Here is a 22,844-nt window from a genome sequence, read left to right on the forward strand (position 1 = left end):
ATCGTGATATCATGATATTGATACTCCTACGTGATTACTTCTTAGGGTCATACAAAAAAGAAACCAAATTTCCAAGCTTTCACGAGAATTTTCTTTCCGATTGCTTTCCATGCCTAAGACGGCAAACAAGAACTGCAAATATTAAGATCCTTCTGGCTGGTCTCTAGCCTGCATGCATAATTATTCTCTCCCTGCCTATAATGCTACCATATATATACTCGATCACTCTTTTTGCAGTTGTCAAGGTTACAAGAGCGGATTTGCATACCTTCAATTGAGCGACAACTAACTTGGTAGTTTCATGTAAGAACTTCTCACTGAACATGAAGGCAGCAATCCGAGGCTAAGGCGGCGCATTCCACTCATTGAGATAGAGCCGTCAAGTGAGAGCAGACTAAGGTACCGTATGCAAAACAAGATGTTGCCATTCAGACTTTGATACTAACGTACCTATCTTGAAATCACCTTATCTGCACATACTGGGTACCAACTGCTTCATCGCTCTTGTCGGGACTTGAAGTACACCCACAAGGGAGGCTTGTCCCAGAAGAAGAAAACTTTTTGGCCAGCTGCCCAAGATTTACTCCCCGGCGCCAGCTCCAAGTCGAAGTTCCAAATCATGCGGGCAAGAATTAACCTCATCTCAGCAAAAGCAAGGCTAGACACGCATGATGTTAGCAACCATCTCGATCAAGACCTCAAGGTCGAGGAAGAGCACGTTCAAGTACTAGAAAACATACTTCATGCCTAAGCAATTGCGAGGGCCATAGGAAAACGGCTGATGCAAGTTTTTCTGGTCGCCATCGAAACGCTCATCATCCAACCAACGCTCCGGGATAAATGCGTCCGGATAAAGAAACTTAGTGGGATCGTGATACGCAGCATACTGCCAGATACCAAGAGTCGTCTGCATGGTATTTGATGTTAGCATGAAACTCAAACAAGCCGCGGCATCATGTAGGTAGGCAAACTCACTCCTCCAGTGACCCAGTCCCCGGCGATCTGCGCACCGCTCGGAGGCGTCTGACGCAACAAGGCAATCGCAACAGCAGGATAAACTCGCATTGACTCTCTGAGAACAGCAAGCATGTAAGGAAGACTCTGGACGCTGTTGAAATCAATCTCCTGCTCGCTCTTGAATGCTGAGCGAACTTCGGCGTTCAGCTTTGCGAGGACTTCGGGGTGGTTGCCCAGAAAGTATGTCGTTGCCGCGAGAGTCGTAGCAGTTGTCTCAGAGCCGGCGGTGGTGAGAAGGACCATGTTATCCCTCATCTCCATCGGAGACATTTCCTACACACCATATCTGTGAGATGAAAACGTAGGAGATTTGGGCTGTGGGTTCGATAGTTGGTACTCACGTGTTTCTCGCCGCTCTTCAACAAGGCTTGAACAAAGTCTGGCCGATCACCCCCAATAGCCAGCCGCTTCTTCAGATTCTCCTCGGCCATCACCTGGCTTAGATGCCGCTGTTTCAGCACATCCTTGGGAACAAAAAGAATGAAGTAGAGAGGCTTTAACACAGAGAAGAGAGGGAAGTCGCTAATGGCTTGAATCCACGGGATGATCTTCATGGACGCGAAGAAGCTGTCCACCCAAGGGTGCGAGGCCGAGTTCTGCAGACATCCAAAGGGCTCGCCAAAGGCCAGATCCCCAATAATGTCGAACGTCGTCCACTCAAACCACTTGGAAGCATCCATAGCCACCGTTCCACGTTTGCTGTGTTCATGTACTCTCTGAATAAAGAGGCTGATCAATCGGTCCATCAGGGGCTGTTGCTCCGCCATTGCTCGAGCAGAGAACGCGTGAGACAGAAGTCGTCGTGCGGGCCCGTGCCTCTCGCGTGATGCCGAAATAAGACTCTTGTCCATCTCTTCGTTGCCGTACTTTGGATCTTTTCCGTTCTCGTCTTGTCCGCGCTTGAGATGTCCGCAGACATCCTTCCATGCGTCAGCGTGTGCAAGTGCCAGCTCGTTGGGTCCAACGCGCACGACGTCGCCGTAGCGCTTGTGCAGTTCCAGAATGGTCAGGTGGGGAGTGCCTCGGAGGATGTTGACGGCTGCAGGTACAGGCGTAGCTGCCCATAGCTTGGGTCCCGGGTAGCGGCGTAAGGGGTGGAAGAAGAGGTTGTAGATGACCGTTGCCACTCCGTAGATGCTTAGCTGAGAAAGTGATTAGCTTGGGTGAGGCTTTTTTGTTTCCGGCTGACATACCGCGGCCGCTGGAACAAGGAGCGACAACGCGGCTGAAGGCATCGCGAATGTGATGACAGACTTAGCTGCAGTGACTGCTAAGAGATAGTGAGAAGACGAGTATCAACTGAGATCTTGTAACAGAGATTGTAGCTTGGCTTGATGATTCTTGCTCAAAAAACCACGTAAACAGATGCCGAGGGGTTCATTTAGGGTATTTCTATTCCATGTACTCTCGCAAGACCAACTTGAGTCGTCCGCCGAGCAACGGCCTAAAAGTACAACTCTGTCCTGTCAGTCCGTCCCCTGGCTCCGGCTCGGTTGCGCAACGCAGGCCGCCCGGCCCGCCGATCTCCCAGGAGCTCGGGTCTCAATTTCCAAGCCGGGGGCCGTTTCCCGAACGGCGGACCTTGTCTTAACGGCTCCTCGCCTATCGCACAATGTCCACCCTAGCGTCCAGCCAATGAAAGCCAAGGTATTGCATTGGTTCTAGCGTCTGACGTTTGCTTTCCGACATCTCGGCACTAGGATCAGCGTTGCTTTCTAGTTTACGCCATGTGCATAAGGTACGATGAGGTTGTCATCGGTTAGCTGTCAGAGCTGTCCGTGGACCGTTCGGGGGAACATGGATGCTCGTAAAAGACGAGTCAATGTCGGGGAATATGGAGATCATACTGGCACGTCTGCGGGTGACTCCTGATGTCCGAGGCGACTGAACAAAGCCATGCGCTTGAGGACGAATCAAGTCCAACTTGGCAGTTCAACGACCCAGGTTCGATGTTCCTCATCAAGGGAGGCAAACGCACCATCCTTGAGTCCTCGGACCCATTTTTCAGACCACCATCTTGTCGGAAGCCTTTGGATTATTTTGCAAAAGTACGTGTACACGACCAGTGCTTCCTGGGAGGCATTATGGTCCTGAATCAAAGCTATCAAATCTCCCCTATGGTCCGATACGTTGCTAATCCAGAGGAACCCGTGAAAGATGTCTCTGCTCTCAGGAAACTCGGCCAGGACCGCAAAAGTCGCTTCAAGCTCTTCCGCGGCGTGCAGGTACGTTTCGTAATGTTCGTTCAGCTCGGTTTGTCTTATGCGAGCAAGTAAGGTGCTGAGGTATTGCTTCTTTGACGTCTTCTCACGGTCTGCGAGCATTCCTATCGTGTAGCCAATGACTGGGTGAGTTAGACTGGTCGTGGTGTGTAGTGCCATTGACGCCAGCGCGATTGATCTTGATCCGTGGAAGAACACCATCCAGTCCGGTGATGATATTTCTTTTCGACTCGGACGGCCAAACAAGGCATCTTGGGGGTGTTCCGTCTGTGAGATGACTACGAGAGTACCGGGGATGTTAGCGCCACATGTTGGTCGAGTAGGGAAGTGGACTATGCGTACTATAAAACATGATGAACATTGAATATAGGAAAAGGTTTTCTCGCATTGCGATATCTTCCACTTGGTCTATATGATGTATTGATGCAATAGTTGCCGCTGTCGATGTGTTGTGGTGCTTCAGTGCATGTCGAAAGAGGGCTTCTTCTCGCGCTGGGTTCAGAGTTGCTAGGTGAACGGCGGACAGGGCCAGTAAGCTCCGCATGACAAAGTCACAGCGGAACCCGATTTGCGCCGCATTCCTCAACCAGAAAGTCCGAATCACAGGGCTGACTGTCAAGCTATCGTATGTATAGAGTGTCCAGTGATGTATGAGTTCGAGATCAAGCATATTGAGATCAAGTGCTCCGTCCCTGAAGGAGAGACTATGAGACAGAGTTGATGTCGTAATCTCCGTGGGAGGGTATGGTTTTGGTGAAGGGTAACTGCAGGCAATAGCTTGCCTAGTGCATTGGCTGCATTGTGGTCTTCTCTCATCGCACTATCCCGAATAGAAGTTAGATATGGGCTCAACTTGGCCTTGGATGGCTGCCTGCCTTACTTTTACGTGCCTCGTCTTACACGCAACACATCCCGTTCGAACCTTCTTATGAGCTCTCTTGGGCCCATTTCTCATGGAAGGAAGGTTTTCCATGTCAATGTCTGGCATTGACAGCTTTGGCGGGCACTAAGTATCAAGTAGTTAGGGGTCCAGCGGCAAGCGTCAGTGGGTTGCAGCCGAGGTCAGGGGTTACTGCTCGAGGGATCTAGCAGCATCGACACCGGCAAGTCTGGGAGCTGGTAGAACGCATAACGGGTTGTCTTGATCAGATTATTGTTCCGTCAAAGGAATGAAGCGGACGGGTTGCCTTTGCGGTTGAGTTACTGACGACGGATTTACGGGGCCCACGCAGGCGGGTTCGGATCACTTGGCCCCACTTCGGACTCGCGACGAGAACGAAGTGGGGCTGCGCTTCGACTTAGACGGAGGGCCAATTATGATCAACGAATTGCGCGAAAGGCCTACTAGCTCGCGATCTTGAACAACTTGATGAGGGATCTCATAATTGTATTTGAGAACACCATTGTATTTGAGCTCTCGTTTTATTCTGGATTATTTGCTCTGGTTCTGGTAAACTTATCTGAGGCCTGGCTTCGCAAGATGCATAGACTTGGACCATGACAAGCATCAGCTGAAGCCTCATGAAAGCTTTGTGTTCACGACGCTGTAAGTCGAATTGGCTGCTCTCTTCAATTTCTAGTCGAAACCAAGTTAGTAAATCCTTGAGATCCTATCCCCTGGCTCTAGTCTTCCTACATGCCTTACCACTAGCCCTGAGTATCAGAGCTTGGGACCCATGCGCACTTCCCGGGCTTTAAGAAGCCCACTACCCCTTCCGTTCCTCCGTCTATTCCAATCCTTATTGCTCCTACTTCTGGAAGGAAAAGTCCTTTCTCCTGTACATTATGTCAAAGTCTCTTGCAAGCCAGGCGCCCCGCGCCGTGGGACTCGCGACGAGATCAATTCCAGCACCGGCCAGCGTTCGATGCATAGCAACTTCCCCTAGCTACCAGAAATCTGTCTCTCCACGCCCCAATCGTCGCGAGATTGCTCTTCCTACAAAATCACAGCCTAAGTCCCTTGTGGAGTATGCTGTGTATGTACCCAGTCCCAGGCGCACCACCCTTGGGTTGCTACTAATGACTCTTTCGCCAGAACCACCCTCGACAAGCTCGCCAACTGGGGTCGTCAGTCATCGATGTACCCAATGACATTCGGCCTCGCATGCTGCGCCGTAGAGATGATGCAAATCGCCGGGCCACGATACGATCAAGACCGATTCGGCTTCATGTTCCGAGCATCCCCGCGACAGTCAGACGTCATGATTGTCGCCGGTACTGTCACGAATAAGATGGCGCCCGCTTTCCGCCAAGTCTACGATCAGATGCCGGAACCGCGTTGGGTCATTAGTATGGGGAGCTGCGCCAACGGCGGAGGGTATTACCACTACAGTTATTCTGTAGTCCGTGGTTGTGATCGCTTGGTGCCGGTGGATATCTATGTTCCTGGATGCCCGCCCACGAGCGAGGCCCTGCTTTATGGAATGATGCAACTACAACGGAAGATGCGACAGGGAAGAACGTCGAGAATGTGGTATCGTAAATGAGCTGCACAAATATTCCTGTGGATCTGTTATCTACGCTTACTAGATGCTGTTTATCTCATCTTATTGATGAAGAGGAAAGAATCGTATCTTATCAAATCCATGGCTTGGCTGGAAAGGTGAAATTTTAAAGACGTCTGGCATTCTAAAAGCGCTCTATGGCACAGGCAAGTGGTAAAGGATCATACCGTATCAGGCTACATACCTTGGTGGATTCGGTCTTTAGATGAAGGGGAAAGGGGTCATAGGATGCAAAGTTGCCTCATCTGTCATCTGTCACATCATGAGTTGGATGCTTGAGTTGTTGTCTACCTCGATGAAGTCTCCCGAGGTATTACTGCATCCGTTGTTCAATTCATGGTGTCGTCAGATGCCTTTTTCCCTCCGTATTGCAAACCCGGGATCATTGGTCTCCCCAAGTCCAGAATTCGTGACGAGGACAGATTCGGATGGAGAAGAGAGACTCTGAGAGGTAAATGAGGGTATCTGATTCAATTTTCGATCTCTTAAAACAAGTTTTCCGTTGTACCCCTGAACGCCATGCCATGCGACATCCCCGAAACCCCGCCCAAGCACCGTCCGTCTAGAAAGCGGTTCTGCGCTTACGCCCAGTGTATTTGGAGGTAGACTTGACGACCTTTCCCTTCCTCTCCATCTGCTCCTTCTTCTTGACGATCCACGCCTTACTTCCCTTCTTGATGTCACCCTTACCACTCTGCTGACTGGCCTTCCTCCTCGCGTCCTCGACATCGACGTTGTCCATACCATCAACGACATTTGTGATGTCTCCTCCGCGACCGCCCTCTGCGGTACCGCCGACAGTCAGCACAAGATAGAGCTTGACGTTCTTTGTCTCGGGGTCATCCTCGAGCAGACCGGCGCCGAAGCCGGCCTTGACTGCGGCCTGAGTAATCATGTTGCGCTGGGTGTCGTTCTTGGGGTAGAACTGGCACACGGCGCGACCTCCTCTGCGTAATGACGCGTAGAGGCCGTTGAAGAATCTGGTGAGGCGGCCCTCGGGCGAGGTATCACTGCTCTCGGCGTTGCAAAGCCATTGAATTGCGGAAATGCTGATAGCAGCGTCGAAGGAACCGGCGCGGAATGGTACGCCCTGTCCGATATCTGCGAGGAGGAGATCGCCCTCTACGTCTCTTTGGAGAGCAATATCGAGCATGGATGGTGAGACATCCATGCCGACCCAGGTGTGTGGTCCACCATCTTCAGGGCCCTCGGCGGTAAGGATTTCGCCGGAGAGACCGCTGCCGCAGCCAACGTCGAGAATGAAGGAAGGCTGTTTGAGGTCGAGGAGCTCAAGAGCACGGCGGGTCATGGACGCCTGGATATTCTGGATACGAGAACTCGTCGTGTACTTGCGGGCTTCGGAGTCATTATAGTGGATGTCGGCCGCACTGAGAGCAGAGAGATTTGGTCAGCTGGAGGCACATGGCGGGGTTGGAGGGGAGGCCTGTAGCCTACAGGGTATCCTCAGGGCGTGACATATTGGGCAGTTTCTGTTGGAAGATTGAACTCGGCCGATCTTGAATGGAGCCTCCCGTCAATATTCGCTTCAAGGCAGTCTGTCGTCAAGCCGGCGCATCGAAGAATTGGGCGGTGAATTGTGTGTCGTGAGAAATCCTCAAAAATTCACAACTGGGGGGTCACGGATAGTTATCGATAAGAAACCCGGCAACCACCATCAATCTTTATCGATAAGGATAAGGTCCCCAGCGACAGCCGGGGGTTACACTAGGTACTCAGGTTAGTGAGGTCGAAGGCCGGAGGATGCGTCCAATCAAACGATCGCTTATCTCATTCACCGCGGATCATGGAATCTCCCGAGTGCCCGTCCACTACGGTACCTACCCGACGCGCAGAGGCCACGCTTTCGCAAAGTGGATTTCACGACGCGCCCTGGCCAGCTCCGTCATAGCTTCAAGAGACAATGTAGGGAGCTTCTGTGCACAACCCTCCTCCCCCGGCAGACCAATAATTCAACAACTTCACACACTCTCTCTTTTCATTTCTCACTTCACTTCATGCGACATACTACGACGACATTCTAAACATAACGTCCGTCACCATGTGGATTCTACCTTTGGTCGGCTACCTTGGCTCCATCGTGGGCTTCTGCTTTCTGACCCTCGCCATCGGTTCGTCCTGATCCCCCGGATTCTCCCTTGGCACTCAGGTTGAGGATGCTTCCTTACTAACACCCCTGTGTCCAGCTTCCGGTCTGTATTACTTATCGGAGCTTGTCGAGGAGCATACCGTTTTTGCGAAGCGCCTTCTTACAAAGTTGATTTACTCGGTTATTGTTTTGCAGCTCTTGCTATGCATCGTCGACCGATTTCCTTTCAAGTTGACCCTCATGGGAGTTGTCTCCCATGTCGTCTACCTCGGCAACATGCGCCGATTCCCTTTCGTTAGGCTGACTGACCCTCTGTTCCTGGCCTCTTGTGGTATGTTTCTGTGCTGCTATACATGTACGTTCGGAACTAACCTTTGCTTGTCTAGTTCTGGTCCTCGTCAACCACTACATTTGGTTCCGCCACTTCTCTGCCGCGCAGCAAAGATCGTACTCGAACATGCACTCTTACTACGATCAACCCGACGTCCCGAGCTTCACCGAGATCGCCTCATACTTTGGGCTCTGCGTTTGGCTCATTCCCTTTGCTCTCTTCGTGAGCTTGTCCGCTAGCGACAACGTCCTGCCTACGATGGGAAGCGAAGACCCCTTGCGGGACTCCTCTGGCAAGAGCAAGCGCCAAGGTTTCGTCAAGTCTATCGTAGATACAGTTCTTGGTGCGCTCGCGGAAGTCTTCAGAACAGTCGGATGGGAGCGGAGTTGATCTTCTCATAGCGTCAGCGAAAAATAGACGGATGTCACATGCCGAGCATGTGGTGTGTACAATATGTCGGTAGTCTACGGTAACTACGGTATTATCAACCCTGAAAAGGAGCGAGAGAATAGATACCTGGGAATTTTCTCCAGCCAAAAGGCTCCCCTTGGCGTTGTGCTGCTTGTGCGGCTCTTTTGCACTAAAGGTCAGCCGACTTTGTCTGAACTTACAGACGAGTTGCGGATGGATTTCCCAACACATAACCATGAAGAGAGCCACCAGGTTCACATGTTAATGCGTGTACCAACCTGCTAGTCATGACCTGCCACGCAAGCGACCATCTCTGAAATATAGTGTTCTCGGACTGCGGCCTCGGTGAGGCGGCCAATCAAGCCCAACTCAAGGCAGAAGTACCCTGCATGACCCATGCTAGCCATATTCTTGTTGACTGGAACTTGACCCGTACGGCGGCCAAGCGGCAAAAGTCCACGCCAGAAGGATTAAGCAAAAAGCTCGGTGACAAAGTGCCAGACCTTTAGCGGTCGATCATCGAACTTTCCATTCCGCTCGCATTCTGTCATGGTCTTTTTGCACAGCTATCTCACATCCGTTCGCACTCCTCCTTATCCAATGGACAATCAGGGACCAAGGACGAGCGGCCGTGCCTTGCACTAGTCTTCGGGAGTCAAAAGTACCTGCGTACTTTTGCTTGGTTTGAATTGCAGGGTTCTTTTGGGCGGCGGCCCAGTCTCTCGTCTGGCGGCGGTGATAGGAGGCAATCATCACCGGCTCCCAGACCTCATCATCATCATGGGCAACGACTTTTAGACTTTTATTGTTCTCTTCGACACCTTGGAGTCAACCGCAAAAAGACCCCGCTGAAAAGCCCCTGATGTTTTTGTCGGTGAGGAGGAGGGCGAGGAGGAAGAAGAGGAAGAGGAGGAGGACCCTCCCGCTTCACTCCTCATGATGGTGAGGAACGAGGATCATGAGGAGTATTCATCATGAATACAAAAACAGGTCCGTCGAGTGATTTTCCCCCCGCTCAATCTCTCATTGCAATTCACACAACACATATCATCTCAGTCGCAGCCAAGACGAACAAGCACCCAAGTCTTGCTCTCACAGCCGCCAAGATGTCTTCCAACCAAGCTCATTCCCCCTCTCAATACACCGCCATTCCCCGGCCCAGGCAAGCACAATTCTCAAACGTCTTCACCTACAATCAACCCAATGAATCCGACAGTCTCAACACCTGGCTGACTGCTCCTGCTTCAGCGGCGCCGTTCCACAACATTGCCGCCTACCGATTGTCGGCCTCGGCTTCCGCCGGCGGGGCGAACATGCGGGGCCCCGCACCCGCTCCGAGTAGCAACGGCGCGACGTGGGGTAGCGGGCACGGCCGTCAGAACTGAGCGCAGAGTCAGGCCGCGTCGAACGCTGCACAACAGCAGGCGTTCATCGACAACAAGAGTCGATGGTTTTTTTTCGGGTGTTTCAAGGGACGGAATCTGGGATGGATAAATGGGCGTTGGGATAAAATGGGGACACAATTGTACATGCGTGAAGGCTAGCGAAACGGAATGGTGTACTTCCAGGTTGGGCTTTAAAGGGGATGTGACTGCAATCTTTCACGATAGGCAATATTACCACATGTCTTCTCTGCGCGTTCCAAGATGACTATAGATGACCTGTGCCGCAGGTACTTCTCCGACAGTGCCAACATAGCCCGTTGACGATATTTATTGACGGTGGTATGATCTCTTAGGACCGTTAACTCCGTGCTTGAGGTCTCCCATATAGGAAAAGCAAGACTGCCAACACCCAATGAAGTATACCTATCTCCGGCACCGAATCCTTTGTAAGGGTTCTCTGATGGGTTCATGTAGCAGAACGGGTAACTATGGCCCCGAAGCAACATGAGCAGCCCATTTATCTTACGCGTCGTGATCTTCGGGTGAACCAATTTCAAGGCTGTCCGTTCCAAGCATGCTGCCAGTGAGTGTGGGCTGCCTCGCGTCTTACATGCTTTATTAGTGTTTTTTTAGGTATCGATTGAGGCTGGTGGGTATATAGAGGCCGTTTCTGCGTTCTCCTCATCTTGTCTGAGGGGCAGTTACAAGCAATACCTAACTCTCTCTTCCCAAACTAAGCACTATTAAACTGTTCAGTACGACACAGAACACCAAAGCCATGTCTCCTTCTTTCAACAACCAAACCAAAGCGAGCGAGCTGGTGCCCCTCTACGCCCCCCACATCGCCGGCAGGACGATACTCATCACGGGCGTCTCCCCAGGCAGCATCGGCGACAGCTTCGTCAAACAAGTCGCCGTAGCTAGGCCAGCCACATTCATCCTAACCGGCCGCTCACCCTCAAAGTTCCAACCCCTCATCGACGAACTCGGAATCACACACCCCGAGATCAAGGTCAAGCCCTTGACTCTAGACCTCACCTCCCTTACCAGCGTCCGAAAAGCAGCAGAGACAGTGACCTCATGGCCAGATGTCCCCCACATCGACATCCTCGTCAACAACGCCGGCATCATGGCCTCAGCCTACAGCCTCACAGAAGACGGCTTCGAAAGTCAGTTCCAGACAAACCATCTAGGCCACTTCCTCTTCACAAACCTCATCATGTTCAAGATCCTCGCATCCCCTTCCCCCCCGCGCATCGTCAACGTCAGCAGCAACGCCCACAGGCTCGGCCACGTGCGCTGGACGGACTACAACTTCAACGAAGGAAAGCACTACGACAAGTGGATGGCCTACGGGCAGTCCAAGACGGCCAACAGCCTCTTCTCCATCGCCCTTGCCGAGAGGCTGGGCCCATCAAAGGGTGTGACGGCGTTTAGTCTGTGCCCGGGGTACGTCCCCACGAACCTTGCCGCGCACGAGGCGCATGATTTCCCCGGGTTCCTCGAAGCCCTGCGTAAGGCTGATGTTGTGGTAGGGAGCAAGTATATGTGGGGAATGGGGGATATCGAGCCCAAGGATATGGACCAGGGTGCCGCGACGCACGTGTTTGCGGCATTTGATCCGGAGCTAAAGGACAAGAATGGGGAGTTTCTTACTGATTGTCGTGTTGCCGACCCGTGGAAGGAGGAGGTATATCCTTGGGCTAGGAGTAAAGTCGATGCGGAGATGCTGTGGGCTCTGAGCGAGAAGCTTGTTGGGCAGGAGTTTAGATACTGAGATGGACTATATTAATTCCGTTCTCCCTCTGGTTACATACAGCTGTGTATGATTCAACTTTCATCTCAAAGCCATCACCCTCAGTAGCCGAGCGGCATACAACCGGTAGAATCACGACGTGGCACAACAACCGAGATTCATAGGAAATCGAACCTCACAAGTTTGAGTCCTGAACTTTTGACTTTTTTCTCATGACTTCGTCCCCCGCCTTCGCTCGCTCATACTTCCTTGACCTCTGTTATTCCTTAAAGATCCGAACGCCGTTATGCTTGATGCCTTGGGGGGTTTGGGGTTGCTGAAGTGAGCATTAGATATGAGTAAAGTTGCTTGAATAGATTCACTACTGGACCTGAGTCAGGTAGCTAGCTATACAGGTAAGTAGGATTGAGAGCGATCGAGGACGGGATGTTCGAGGGTCTCGGCGGACCTTGGAGATGGAGGATGGGAGGGTAGCTTCAGCCACATCTCCGGAGCACTCGCCACAGTTCGAGAAAGCCTGTAGCATAGCCACATAGAGGGGCATTCTCACTTACCTAATCATTCGAAACTTCCTCACTTGTGCTTGCTTAGCCACAGTTTCCTCCACACAGCCACTGGACTCCAATTGTTTCACCGGCTGATCCTTGCAGTCCAACGAGTGGCGAAAAAACAACCATCAGCAACATCTTGGCGTTGAGCGTCGTCGTCTCTAGCACCACGTTGGCTGGCTCAAAATCCTCCTCACACCGGCCTAGACGGACATACCCGCCTCTAATTGGGGCTTCGAGTGCCTCCCGACGCGTACGCTCGTCATGCGTAGGGCGAAACCAGGCGAAGAAGCGAGACGAAGTGCGACTTTGCGGCGGCCGATTCAATAAGCTTGACAGGAAAAAGTGTGCCTCCATGGCCCTCCACCTCTTACGGCGGGCTTCCTGGATGTGCCAGACAGGGAAAATGAGGCTGTGCCACTGCCGAGCTACCGACGTCATTCGTCCAAACTCGACACAAACGCGTTGGTCCCCGTCCCAAGGTTCGGTGGCTTTGCGCACATGGGACTGCTTTCACCTTTCTCGCTGTTGTTCAAAGTCTTTTTCGCCCTGCATAACGGAGACTGAGTGGTCTTAAAGGCTCTAGCCCACAGTATCCAATCTGCCAGTCTCCTTGACTGGTCTCGGCTTTGGTATCCGACGCCGAGTGACAGACGAAATTGCAGTATCCGTATTGCCGTAGGCGGGCCAAAAAAGGGCCCAAACGGATGCCTCTTCTTTGCTGGGCTGCCTCAAGCCAAGCAACATCCATGGAATGCCAACTCTAATGTCGCCGTACCGCCGTATTCCCCGGTGGCGACGCAGAAGTAGGCGAAGCTTTACCCTTTTCCCCACGCCCCAAGGTCGTCACTGGGGGCTGACGACGCGGCTTTGCGACGACTTGGAGCCCAGATCCAGGCACCCTTTCAAGGCTATTGGGCACACTCACACCTGGGGGGCATGTGATGTTCGGTCGAGACACGTCTCGCGCCGTAATGCAGGCTTGCGCTGCGTAACTGCGTAATCCCACATAAGCTTGTTCTTTGGTCTTTGGGCTGGGCGAACAGTAGTCTCCTCTTTAAAAGGCTCTCCCTTCCCCGTGTGGTATTCGCACCCTGTTTTCGAGGTCCAAGACTTTTCCTTGCGCAATCACCCACATCACACATACATCGAGACCAGACTGTGATGGGATCATTGTACGAGGTTCCAGAAACCAGTCGTCACCGCCCAACTAACGTCTCTATCAGACCCGAACGCGACATGGCTCCGAATATCGACTCGGCGCTGGGGACGGCGGACATGGCGAATGAGCAGCGCGGCCTTCTCGAGCTCATCGACAAGCTGCAGTTTGCCCAGCTCGACAATGTCAAGCTGCCACAGATCGTCGTCGTCGGCGACCAGTCGGCGGGAAAGAGTTCCGTCCTCGAGGCCATCACTGGCACCCCGTTCCCTCGTGATGCCGGCGCCTGCACACGATTCGCAACCGAGATCCGCCTGCGCAGGTCGGCCGAAGCGAGTCTCAACGTCTCCATCATCCCCGACAAGAACAAGCCTTTCAGAGACCAGGAGCGATTGAAACAATTTGGCGGAGCTGTCGACACAGACATTTCCTTTGAGTCTCTCATGAGATCTGCGGTGGAAATGATTGCCCCCAAGAACATTCCGGGCAGATTCGCCGCCCGCGACATTCTGGTGGTTGAGAAGAGAGGTCCCGACATGCCTCTGCTCACCCTCGTCGATCTTCCAGGTCTCGTCAAAAACGCCAACAACGACCAGTCGATGGACGACATCAAGACGATTGAGACCCTTTGCGACCGATATATGAAGAGTTCCCGAACCATTATCCTTGCTGTCGTTGGCGGCAACACCGATTACGTCCAGGCACCCATTCTCACAAAGGCACGCCACTTCGACCCCTCTGGCAGCCGTACCATTGGTGTCCTGACAAAACCCGATCTTTGCGAGTCGATCGGTCTGGAAGACAAGTTCATCGAGCTCGTCCAGAACAGAGATAAGCAAAACTACTTCAAGCTCGGCTGGTACGTTCTGCTGAACCCTGGACCCCGCGACCAAGGCCAGCCATGGCCTTCAGCCCGTGAACGTCGTCAACGTGAGGAAGAATTCTTTGGCCGCGGAAAATGGCGTGCTCTTCCCAGCTCCATGTGTGGTGCCAATGCGCTCAAGCAAAAGCTGAGTGTTCAGCTGCAACGTCACATTGGTCGTCACGTTAAGACACTTCGCAAGCAGATCCAGAAGGCGCTCGACGACTGCGACTCAGAGCTCAAGTCCATGGGCACTGGAAAGGACACTGTCGAGGAGATGCGCATCGAGCTCGTTGAGCTCTTCTCCAGTTCCAAGGAACTGGTTATCCCCGCCGTCTACGGTTTCTACAAGAATCCTCCTCGCAAGAACTTCTTCCGCGCCACAGCCGACCCCCGCGGCACTCCCGCTCAGAACTTGCGTGCCCGCGCCATTGAGGAGAACGAGAAGTTCTCGCACCGTATCCGCCAGAACGGTCGCAAGTTTGGCTTCTCGTCATCCACTGCACCCGGTACCGCAGATGGTGTTACCATCAGCGATAGCAGCAAGAGAGAGTTTGTCGGTAGAGAAGTCGAGATGCTTCTGCGACAGATTCGTGGTTCCGAATTTCCAATGGATCCCAAGCCTCGCGCTGTCTACATGCTCTTCCAGAGCTACTCAGAGAACTGGCCAAAGCTCGCTCAGGAGCATAAGGACAATCTCGGCGTCGTGTGCAACGAGTTTCTCAGTGAGGTCATTGACTTCGCGTGGCCTCAGCGTATGCGCGAGCCCCTGCGCTACCAATTCCTCGATGTTCAGATGAAGAAGCTGCTGGCCGACGCACAGGTCGAGCTTGAGCACCTAACGCAAGACATGAACCTCGAAATCCAGCCGTACGACCCCGAATACGAGGAGCGTCTTCGCAAGTGGCAGATCGAGACCACCAAGGATGGTGCCACCTACACCGAGGCGCAGGAAGTCTGCGAGAAGATGTTGATTTTCTACGAGCTTGCGGCCAAGACCTTCATCCGCAACACCATTACGCAGGTCGTCGAGAGACATTTGCTGCAGGGCATGTACAGCATCTTCAACTCTGTTGAGATTCTCGGTATGCCTGCCGAGACGGTCGAAGCTATCGCCGCCGAGAACAAGGAGACGCGCGACCGCAGAATGACGCTCAAGACGCAGAAGACTGCGATCGAGGAGGCCCGCGACATTTGCGCCAGCTTAGCCATGCGCAAGGAGCTGAGAATGGTAAGCCACATCTGTTTTCCCTCATCACAATCGATAATGCTAACAACTAACTCACAGTATGCCGATGAAGACCGCGATCTAGAGGACAACAGCTCCGATTCAGACGAAGATAAGCCAAAGCAGACAACTACGCGCAAGCCTGTCAGCAATAATGCCAGCCCGAGCCGCGAAACAACTCACCGCTCAACACGCTCCCGCGACGAGCGCGAGGAGCGTCCCTCAGCGAGAACACAACCCGCTGAGTCGGTGACGAACGGCTACTCCTACGGCGGGCACCAAACGCCGGCCCAGGCTCCTCCCGTCCCGACCTCGAGATCGGAGCGCGCCGAGCCCGCTAGGACAAACACCAGCACATCTCAGTGGGAAGATGAAGAGTACTATAGAGCCCCTTCCTCCCAACAGGCTTCCGCGCCGGCCCAGGCACCTCCCCCGCCTCCTCGTCCCCAGAAGCTAAGGCCCGAGGATGCGGCGTCGGATGCGTATAGCCACCGCTCGCAGTCTTCGATTTCGGAGCAGCAGCACGCCAATGGCTACGGAGGGTACTATGACGCCAATGAGCACGCGCCCTCGTCTACGAGACGTGTGACTGCCAAGAAGCTGTTTGGTAGAGGTTAAAACGGAAGAGTAGACCGAGAGACAGGCTTCAGTTTGAGCATGGGATTCTAAATTTAGCGATACGATCTGTTGGCGTTTGGTAATGATCCGATTTCCCATTTTGGGTAGATAGTGGTCTCTGAGACAGAGGGACATTGGAAGGAAACTTGCCAGGTGCAATGGCTTGGATTTGGATAGCACTTGATACCATTTCTATAGAATTATACACAACTTCAATCGAACATGTACCTTTGCAAACGTGATTTATGAGCCCTAAGAAAGCAATCTGGAGTGAAAGGGAAGACCTGACGCCTTGCGACACTGCGATTAAAACCATGTCACGTAGCCAGCATGCACATTTTTGGTCCGACATCACTTGAGAGAATGACGCAAACTCGGAGCCTTTCCGGTAAGCTCAAGACAGGACGAAAATCGCATCACCCTGTCATATCGAGCAGACAATGACAGGTACAATCACAGTGGAATTTTATCGTTGGTTCATTGGTCATCAATTGTCATTATAGTATACATCTAACATGCTTTTCCCAAACCTTTATTCAATGCAATATTTCCATCCGTCCATGCCTCGAGACTCTTACTCCTGGGCAATCTTCAAGACAGCCTTGCCAAAGTTCTGGCCGGTAAGCATGCCAATGAAGCCCTCAGCAGCCTGGTCAATGCTATCCGTCTGGTGGATCTTGACCTTGAGCTCACCGTTGGCAATCATGGGCTGCACCTTCTCCTGGAAAGGCTTGTACTTCTCGGGCGAGAGGTTAACGAGGAAGCCCTGGAAGGAGAGCTTCTTGGCGACGAGGTGGAAGAGGCCGCGGACGCCCTTCTGCTGCTCGCGCGGGGTGTTGTAGTCGGAGATCATGCCGCAGCCGATGATGCGGCCCTGCTGGTTGAAGGACTCGAGGGCGGCCTCGAGGTGGTCGCCGCCAACGTTCTCAAAGTACATGTCGATACCCTGGGGCGCGAGGCGCTTGAGGGCGTCGTGAGGGGACTCGGTCTTGTAGTTGAAGCCGGCGTCGAAGCCGAGCTCGTTGATGATGAAGTCGAGCTTCTCGTCGCTGCCGACGGAGCCAATGACCTTGACGCCCTCAGCCTTGGCGAGCTGGCCGACAATCTGGCCGACGGCACCGGCAGCGGAGGAGACGAAGATGGTCTCACCCTTCTTAGGCTTACCGATGTCGTAGAAACCCTCGTAGGCGGTCATACCGGGCATGCCGAGAGCGCCGACGAAGAGGGGAAGGTCGACGTTGTGGGTGTTGGGGACCTTGAAGAAGCCGGGGAGGAACTTGGCGGGGATCGCGGCGTACTCGGCGTTGGGGCCCATGAAGGAGGTGACGAGGTCGCCGGCGGCGAACTGGGGAGCATCGGAGCGCTCGACGCGGGCGACGATGGAGGAGACGATGACGGCGCCCTGCTCAAAGGGAGGAATGTAGGACTTGCCGGCCTCGGCGGGGCGCATGCGACCGCGCATGTAGGGGTCGAAGGAAGAGTAGAGGACCTTGATGAGGATGCCGCCGTTGAGGTCCTGCTCGAGGTCGATGGGGCGATCCTCGGTGACGAGGTCCTGGCCGGCGACAGGTAGGCCCTTGGGGACCTGCTTGAAGATGAAAGACTTGTTGGGAGTAGGAGCCATTGTAAGAGTGTTTCAAGTATGAGTGTCTAAGTGACGGGGTATCAAGAAAGGGAATATATAGTGGATTGGATATATAGTGAAGAGATGTAAGTGATTCTTTCAAACTTCGACCGGAAACCATGGGATGATCTTGGTGTTAAATATATCGTAGAAACCATCTGCTCCATATCATGACGAATCCCGTCAAAGGGTCCATCGGGCCCGCGCCGGGTCCGACCCTGTGATCCGCTTGGAACGGTTCAATGTTCAGCTCCCCTCAAGCTTCCTGGTGAACACGGGGCGACGGAAGGCATTGGAAACGGCAACGTCATGATGGAAGAACTGCCAGGAGGGGCACCCACTTTGCTTGTTCGACCGGTGGAGTTTCTTCGACAGCCCGGGGGTCGCCGGCATTGGCCATGCTCAATAGACCGTGTTTTGTGAGGTGGTTCCTGGAAAAAGGATAGCGGAATTGTCAAACGGGACTTGGCCGCTGTTGTCCCCACGGACCCTTTCTTTTGATCTGTCAGCAGCAGCACTTAGACATGGGCGCTAGATTTTTTCTTCCTTTCCATTTGCCCCTCCATCTTTTCTTGGTGGAATATGCCGCGGTTCATGGCGGGGCACATCCCTCTTTGAGATGCGGAAACACATACCAGATATCGCTTGGGTAGGCGGTGTGTCTGAGAGGCCCAATCAAGCTCATCGATGTCACCATAAAGGCCATTAGAGGCCAGGGCCTCCCAGACTCTCTGATCTGCGGTCAAGATCGCTTCGTCAATCGTCGTGGTCGTATGTAGACTTTGACTTGCACAGCTCCAGCCATTGTTGTTTGGTGGGCCCGTCTTGCTGTATCGTTCTTCTTGCTTCGAGGAATTGATGATTCAACGGGATGGCCTCGGCCTCAGGAAACTCGAGTCAGGGTGAGGCCCATCACTGACTAGCCCTGACCCAATCTTGCTCGAAGTCGCCTCTCCGTTCTCCAAAACGTGCCATAAGAAAATCTCTACCCCGTACCAATGAAGCAATGATGACAAAGCACAAGCTCAATGCCGTTATTGTTCTGGCGCTCGACCACCCGGAGCTGGCTGCCCCTTTCGGTGGAGGAGGGCCCCGATAAAATAAGAACAGCGCAGAAACCATCGGTAGTCGCCTGAGCCGTGCCGGTTGCCAGGTCCGCGGGGCGGGAGGCCGAGGTTTGGTGTACCGTACGGAGCTGCCAACTGGGTAATTCGTAGCATCATAGGTATCCGCAACGAGTCTGGACCACGTCTGCTGGGTGACAGGAGCCGAGGTTCGTTTCGCACTTTGTTGATGGAAAGCAACGGGATTCTGGCGAGGAAAACGGGGTCCGGGGCAATTGTTGGCTTGTTGCTATGTTCGGATGAATGATTGCCCCAGCGTCAAGGAGCTTCGACCCAGCTTTCACTTCGTGATGGGATTTCTGATTTCAAAGCCAAATTTCCGCTGGCATTCCGCTCCTTGCGTTGTACTCCGTACTCACACGGGAGGCCCCTCCCTCCGCATCGTCGATCATTCATTGATTGTTCTCGAAGTCTCGAAATCTCCGATGACCCTCAAGCGCAGCTAAGCATCGGTGACTGGATGCAAGTGCTTCACTAGCATCCTCGCCTGGCCTCGGACTGTCGCCGCTTCTCGCACTTCCCGTTTCTCGGGCGTGGTATCCGCTGTGATTGTAACCAGTTGGACACCTTTGCGGCCATCGTCAACCCAGAACTCCTCGTAGCCCGTCGCTTCGAAGCCCATTTTCTCAAAGCATCTTCGTCCTTCTGGCGTTGCTGTGAGTGCTGCCAAAATGTCAGATCACATCGATATTTCCCTCCCACAATGGATGTCAATCGAAAGCCTGCAACGCCAGCATGGCCAGCCACCACGAATCACTTACCTGAATAGCCGATGATCGACCATCCCTTCCTCTCTGCCGCAGCTACGACAGCCTGCATCGAGGTCTCGGCGAATCCTCGCACCTTACCCCGCGCCTCAGGCACATCGAACCTCTCGACGTGAAAAACGTGCAGCCCGACCTCTGGATGCTCAGCACCATCGCGAGGAAACATAGTCCCGGCATCCACATCCACTTCCTTGACCTCGCCCGCCAGCAAATCCCGCCACGCAGGTGCCAGTATCGGGAGTGCAATGACGGCTCCGACGAGTGTCTGGGTGTCGTCGTTCTCCACGGCGCCGGCAGAGAGGTAGAAGCAAGTGGCCAGCTCGGGCGCTGCAGTCGTCCAGCTCCGGAGGCGGCCCCAGGTCAGCGGCGCGGGGTACATGTCTTGGTCGGACGCGAAGATGCCCCTCAGGACTTCGTTGGTCATTGGACCCTGGTTCAGAGCAAGAGCTGGTGCTGATGCTGGCATTTCGGCGGTCTTTTGATTCGGCTTTGATAGGAGCTGTGATGGAAAGAAGTCGCGACGAGGTAGTTTGTGGTCGTTGCAGTGTGGAAGTTTCAAAATTTCAATCATGAAATTTGGATTGTGGTGTTGGACAGTACTTCCTTCCTCTGGCCTTCTCTTTGAGGGTGATATGGTGCTGGGTTGCTCTTGGAAGGCGCTGAAGAAGCTACGCTGCAGGTGTTCCCCACCCTACAGCGTGCAAGCTGAGCCCCAGCACATTTCACTTACACCAAGGTCTCTCTAAAGGCACCACTCACAATCACCACCTGATCGTTACAGCCTTGAGTGGCCTTTTTGGCGGCATGCTCTATTCTCACGACTTTTGTTATCGTTACATGACGTTATTCCCATGTACACCATACCCTGAGGCCATCCAATGCCACTCTCTTGCACTGCCGACTTTTTGTTGTGCTCATGTGTAAATGCAAAAGCCTGGTGTCGATGTAGTGCCTCGAGAACTCCTTTCCTTGGTATCCTCCTAGCACTGTCAGACGAGAAACATCGCTGTGCAAAGTCCAGCTGCTTCCTCTCTTGATTGCATAAGGGGCAACGACTAAGCTTCGTCGCCAAACTCAAACATTGCGAGAGGGTCAGGACCACGAGAGCTCTAGCGAATCTCACCAGTCAGAGGATCCATGATGCACATGAAGTGAGTCGACTCATTGGTGGTAGGATAGCTAGCGATCCATTCGCGAAGTTTGGCCTCGTCAACGCCAGTCATCTCGCCAGATTTGCTGGCTTCAGCATCAAGCTCAAGATCCGTGCAGCACCTATTCTGCTTGGCCCAGGTGATGTCATTTCCATTGGTGATAGCACGGACATGTTCAATCCACTTGTCGTGGAAGGCATTCTGACGATCCGCAGACACCTCGATCCAGTCCTCAGATTCCATGAGCTTTGCCTGGGCAGAGTCGGCGCCGTGGCGTCCAGTCATGCGGCCACAGCAGCGTCGATGGTCAGGGTCGTGGTTGCACTGAATCTGGAAGACACTGCTTGTCTTCATCTTGCCGTCATGAAGGTCCTTGAGGATGTTCACTACCTCTCTTCCATCGCAGAGGATCAGGTAGCAGGGCGACGCGTCGGAAGAGGCAAGCTTCTTGCCGATGGACGTGATGGGAGTGAGCTTTCTGCTGTCCTCACGGGGACTTGGGTCCTTGGTATCATAGGCCTTGGTATTCTTGAAGGAAATATCCTCGTTGAGGATGATGCGGCGGAGCATTGAGGGAACGGACTCGCGCAAGCCGAATAGGACCTTAATTTGGTGCCTAAGAAGGCTGCCCGAACCACACTAATGGTTTGGGCGGAAGTTGAGAGAGACGGATAGACCTTTACTAAGATAATTATTAGCCCATGTCAGTCCTCAATGGAAATCCAAGTGCAGCTTACCGGACACCAGTCAGCATGCCGACAAAGCCAGCATAGGTGACTGATCTGGCAATCACCTCATTCGAGCCATTGTTCGTGTTGACATACTCAATGATAACAAGGATATCACGCAGGATATCCATGCCCCACTGCGATGAGTCGTTAGTGCTAGATATTTTTTGTTTAGAAAGGGATATAGCCATACCTCAAGAGTGCGAAAGTGCATCAGATGGTCAGGATTACCGCCGCCAATCTTGCGCTTGGAGTCATTTTTGACCAAGGCAGCTCCGGATGTACATCCAAGCATCAGGTCAAGAAAGGTGTTGAGGGCTATGAGCTGGTGAACGGGGATGCCAGCAACCTCAGCGATGGACTTGATCTCCTTGGTCTGCTCAGGGTCAAAGACCTTACGGAGGGTGAACCGGGAAGTGAACTTGGCTAATCCAGACATGCCCCGAGGGACGGTCGCCTCAATCACCTCGTCAAAGAGAGGGCTCACTTCTCTTATCTTGGGAGCAAGATCCTTGGCGAGCTCAATGTAGCGCTCTTCAGCAGGCTTGCCCATGTCGACCTTGTAGATTGGTATATCATCAGGCTTGAGTGTGAGCATGGTCTGGAAGGCAGCGTGATTCTCATCAAGTGTGCCTTGCAGAGGGTCAAAAGGCTTGGAAGGCTTGATGACACTGTGATCCATGTCGGAGCCAGACTTGAGCATCACCTTGGATGGAGCCGCCATTGTGGCAAGGGTTTGGGGGTGAATAATGAGATTTGCTGACCGTTTCAGATTACTTTGGGACGCAGGAGATGAAGAAATGAAAGGAGGTCTTACTGTGATGACGATGATATGAATCGCTGATCAGACCTGGGCCTTGTCTTTTGGGTCGATGCTATTATTGATAAAAGATGTAATGTTGCATGTGATGACGACAACGTGAGAAGAAAGCCAAAAGAGCTCTTCTCACGCGATGCCAGTAGTGTTAAGTAGGTACCTTTGAAGAATATTCTGGTGTTTGGGTTGGGTATCACAGAGAAGGGGAGTGCGTCAAGTGGTGGAAAGGTGTGGTAAAGGGAAAAGATAGGGTGCCCAAGCAGGCGGCGATATGGGCTTTCAAGTGGGTGCAGGTCCAAGGCGAGTACAGGAAGGGGCGTTTGAGAGCGAAGTTGTTTGACGTGCCTTCCAGATGTAATTGGGGTTTCAAAATCATTCAGGAAGGCAGGAGCAACCAGGTCAATGTGTCTAAGCCTCCTTCTTTTTCAACGAGAAGAAAAAGTATAACTGCTACCTCATCTACCTAGGCATCTGAATCCTCAATT

General features: G+C 53.0%; 9 protein-coding genes across 9 annotated transcripts; 4 read left to right on the forward strand and 5 right to left on the reverse strand.

Moving 5' to 3' along the window:
* Positions 1-495: 495 nt before the first annotated feature.
* CPAR01_05764 (cytochrome P450 monooxygenase) lies at positions 496-2,252 on the reverse strand (the record flags this gene model as incomplete). The annotated part of the gene is made up of 5 exons (XM_060490040.1): positions 496-658; positions 741-907; positions 976-1,290; positions 1,359-2,159; positions 2,211-2,252. The coding sequence occupies 5 exons, from the start codon at positions 2,250-2,252 to the stop codon at positions 496-498; spliced, it is 1,488 nt and encodes a 495-aa protein (XP_060351506.1).
* Positions 2,253-2,930: 678 nt separating this feature from the next.
* On the reverse strand, positions 2,931-4,212 carry CPAR01_05765 (C6 zinc finger protein; the record flags this gene model as incomplete). The annotated part of the gene is made up of 2 exons (XM_060490041.1): positions 2,931-3,571; positions 4,140-4,212. The coding sequence occupies 2 exons, from the start codon at positions 4,210-4,212 to the stop codon at positions 2,931-2,933; spliced, it is 714 nt and encodes a 237-aa protein (XP_060351507.1).
* Positions 4,213-5,024: 812 nt separating this feature from the next.
* On the forward strand, positions 5,025-5,725 carry CPAR01_05766 (NADH-ubiquinone oxidoreductase 19.3 kDa subunit; the record flags this gene model as incomplete). Its single annotated transcript, XM_060490042.1, has 2 exons — positions 5,025-5,215; positions 5,275-5,725. 2 exons carry the CDS (start codon positions 5,025-5,027, stop codon positions 5,723-5,725), a joined length of 642 nt encoding a protein of 213 aa, XP_060351508.1.
* A 580-nt stretch (positions 5,726-6,305) lies between these two features.
* On the reverse strand, positions 6,306-7,221 carry CPAR01_05767 (methyltransferase; the record flags this gene model as incomplete). The annotated part of the gene is made up of 2 exons (XM_060490043.1): positions 6,306-7,131; positions 7,199-7,221. The coding sequence occupies 2 exons, from the start codon at positions 7,219-7,221 to the stop codon at positions 6,306-6,308; spliced, it is 849 nt and encodes a 282-aa protein (XP_060351509.1).
* A 581-nt stretch (positions 7,222-7,802) lies between these two features.
* On the forward strand, positions 7,803-9,977 carry CPAR01_05768 (transmembrane adaptor Erv26; the record flags this gene model as incomplete). Its single annotated transcript, XM_060490044.1, has 5 exons — positions 7,803-7,872; positions 7,948-8,181; positions 8,237-8,566; positions 8,645-8,767; positions 9,583-9,977. The coding sequence occupies 5 exons, from the start codon at positions 7,803-7,805 to the stop codon at positions 9,975-9,977; spliced, it is 1,152 nt and encodes a 383-aa protein (XP_060351510.1).
* Positions 9,978-10,755: 778 nt separating this feature from the next.
* Positions 10,756-11,754, forward strand: CPAR01_05769 (short-chain dehydrogenase; the record flags this gene model as incomplete). The annotated part of the gene is made up of 1 exon (XM_060490045.1): positions 10,756-11,754. One exon carries the CDS (start codon positions 10,756-10,758, stop codon positions 11,752-11,754), a length of 999 nt encoding a protein of 332 aa, XP_060351511.1.
* Positions 11,755-13,520: 1,766 nt separating this feature from the next.
* On the forward strand, positions 13,521-16,148 carry CPAR01_05770 (dynamin family protein; the record flags this gene model as incomplete). Its single annotated transcript, XM_060490046.1, has 2 exons — positions 13,521-15,533; positions 15,591-16,148. The coding sequence occupies 2 exons, from the start codon at positions 13,521-13,523 to the stop codon at positions 16,146-16,148; spliced, it is 2,571 nt and encodes an 856-aa protein (XP_060351512.1).
* Positions 16,149-16,722: 574 nt separating this feature from the next.
* Positions 16,723-17,772, reverse strand: CPAR01_05771 (zinc-binding dehydrogenase; the record flags this gene model as incomplete). Its single annotated transcript, XM_060490047.1, has 1 exon — positions 16,723-17,772. One exon carries the CDS (start codon positions 17,770-17,772, stop codon positions 16,723-16,725), a length of 1,050 nt encoding a protein of 349 aa, XP_060351513.1.
* A 1,566-nt stretch (positions 17,773-19,338) lies between these two features.
* On the reverse strand, positions 19,339-22,266 carry CPAR01_05772 (uncharacterized protein; the record flags this gene model as incomplete). Its single annotated transcript, XM_060490048.1, has 7 exons — positions 19,339-19,559; positions 19,658-20,354; positions 20,423-20,472; positions 20,528-20,557; positions 20,787-21,439; positions 21,552-21,679; positions 21,736-22,266. The coding sequence occupies 7 exons, from the start codon at positions 22,264-22,266 to the stop codon at positions 19,339-19,341; spliced, it is 2,310 nt and encodes a 769-aa protein (XP_060351514.1).
* Between the last annotated feature and the right edge of the window lie 578 nt (positions 22,267-22,844).

This window comes from Colletotrichum paranaense, assembly GCF_030867605.1.
Source record: "Colletotrichum paranaense strain IMI 384185 chromosome Unknown Scaffold_4.1, whole genome shotgun sequence".
Taxonomy (NCBI): domain Eukaryota; kingdom Fungi; phylum Ascomycota; class Sordariomycetes; order Glomerellales; family Glomerellaceae; genus Colletotrichum; species Colletotrichum paranaense.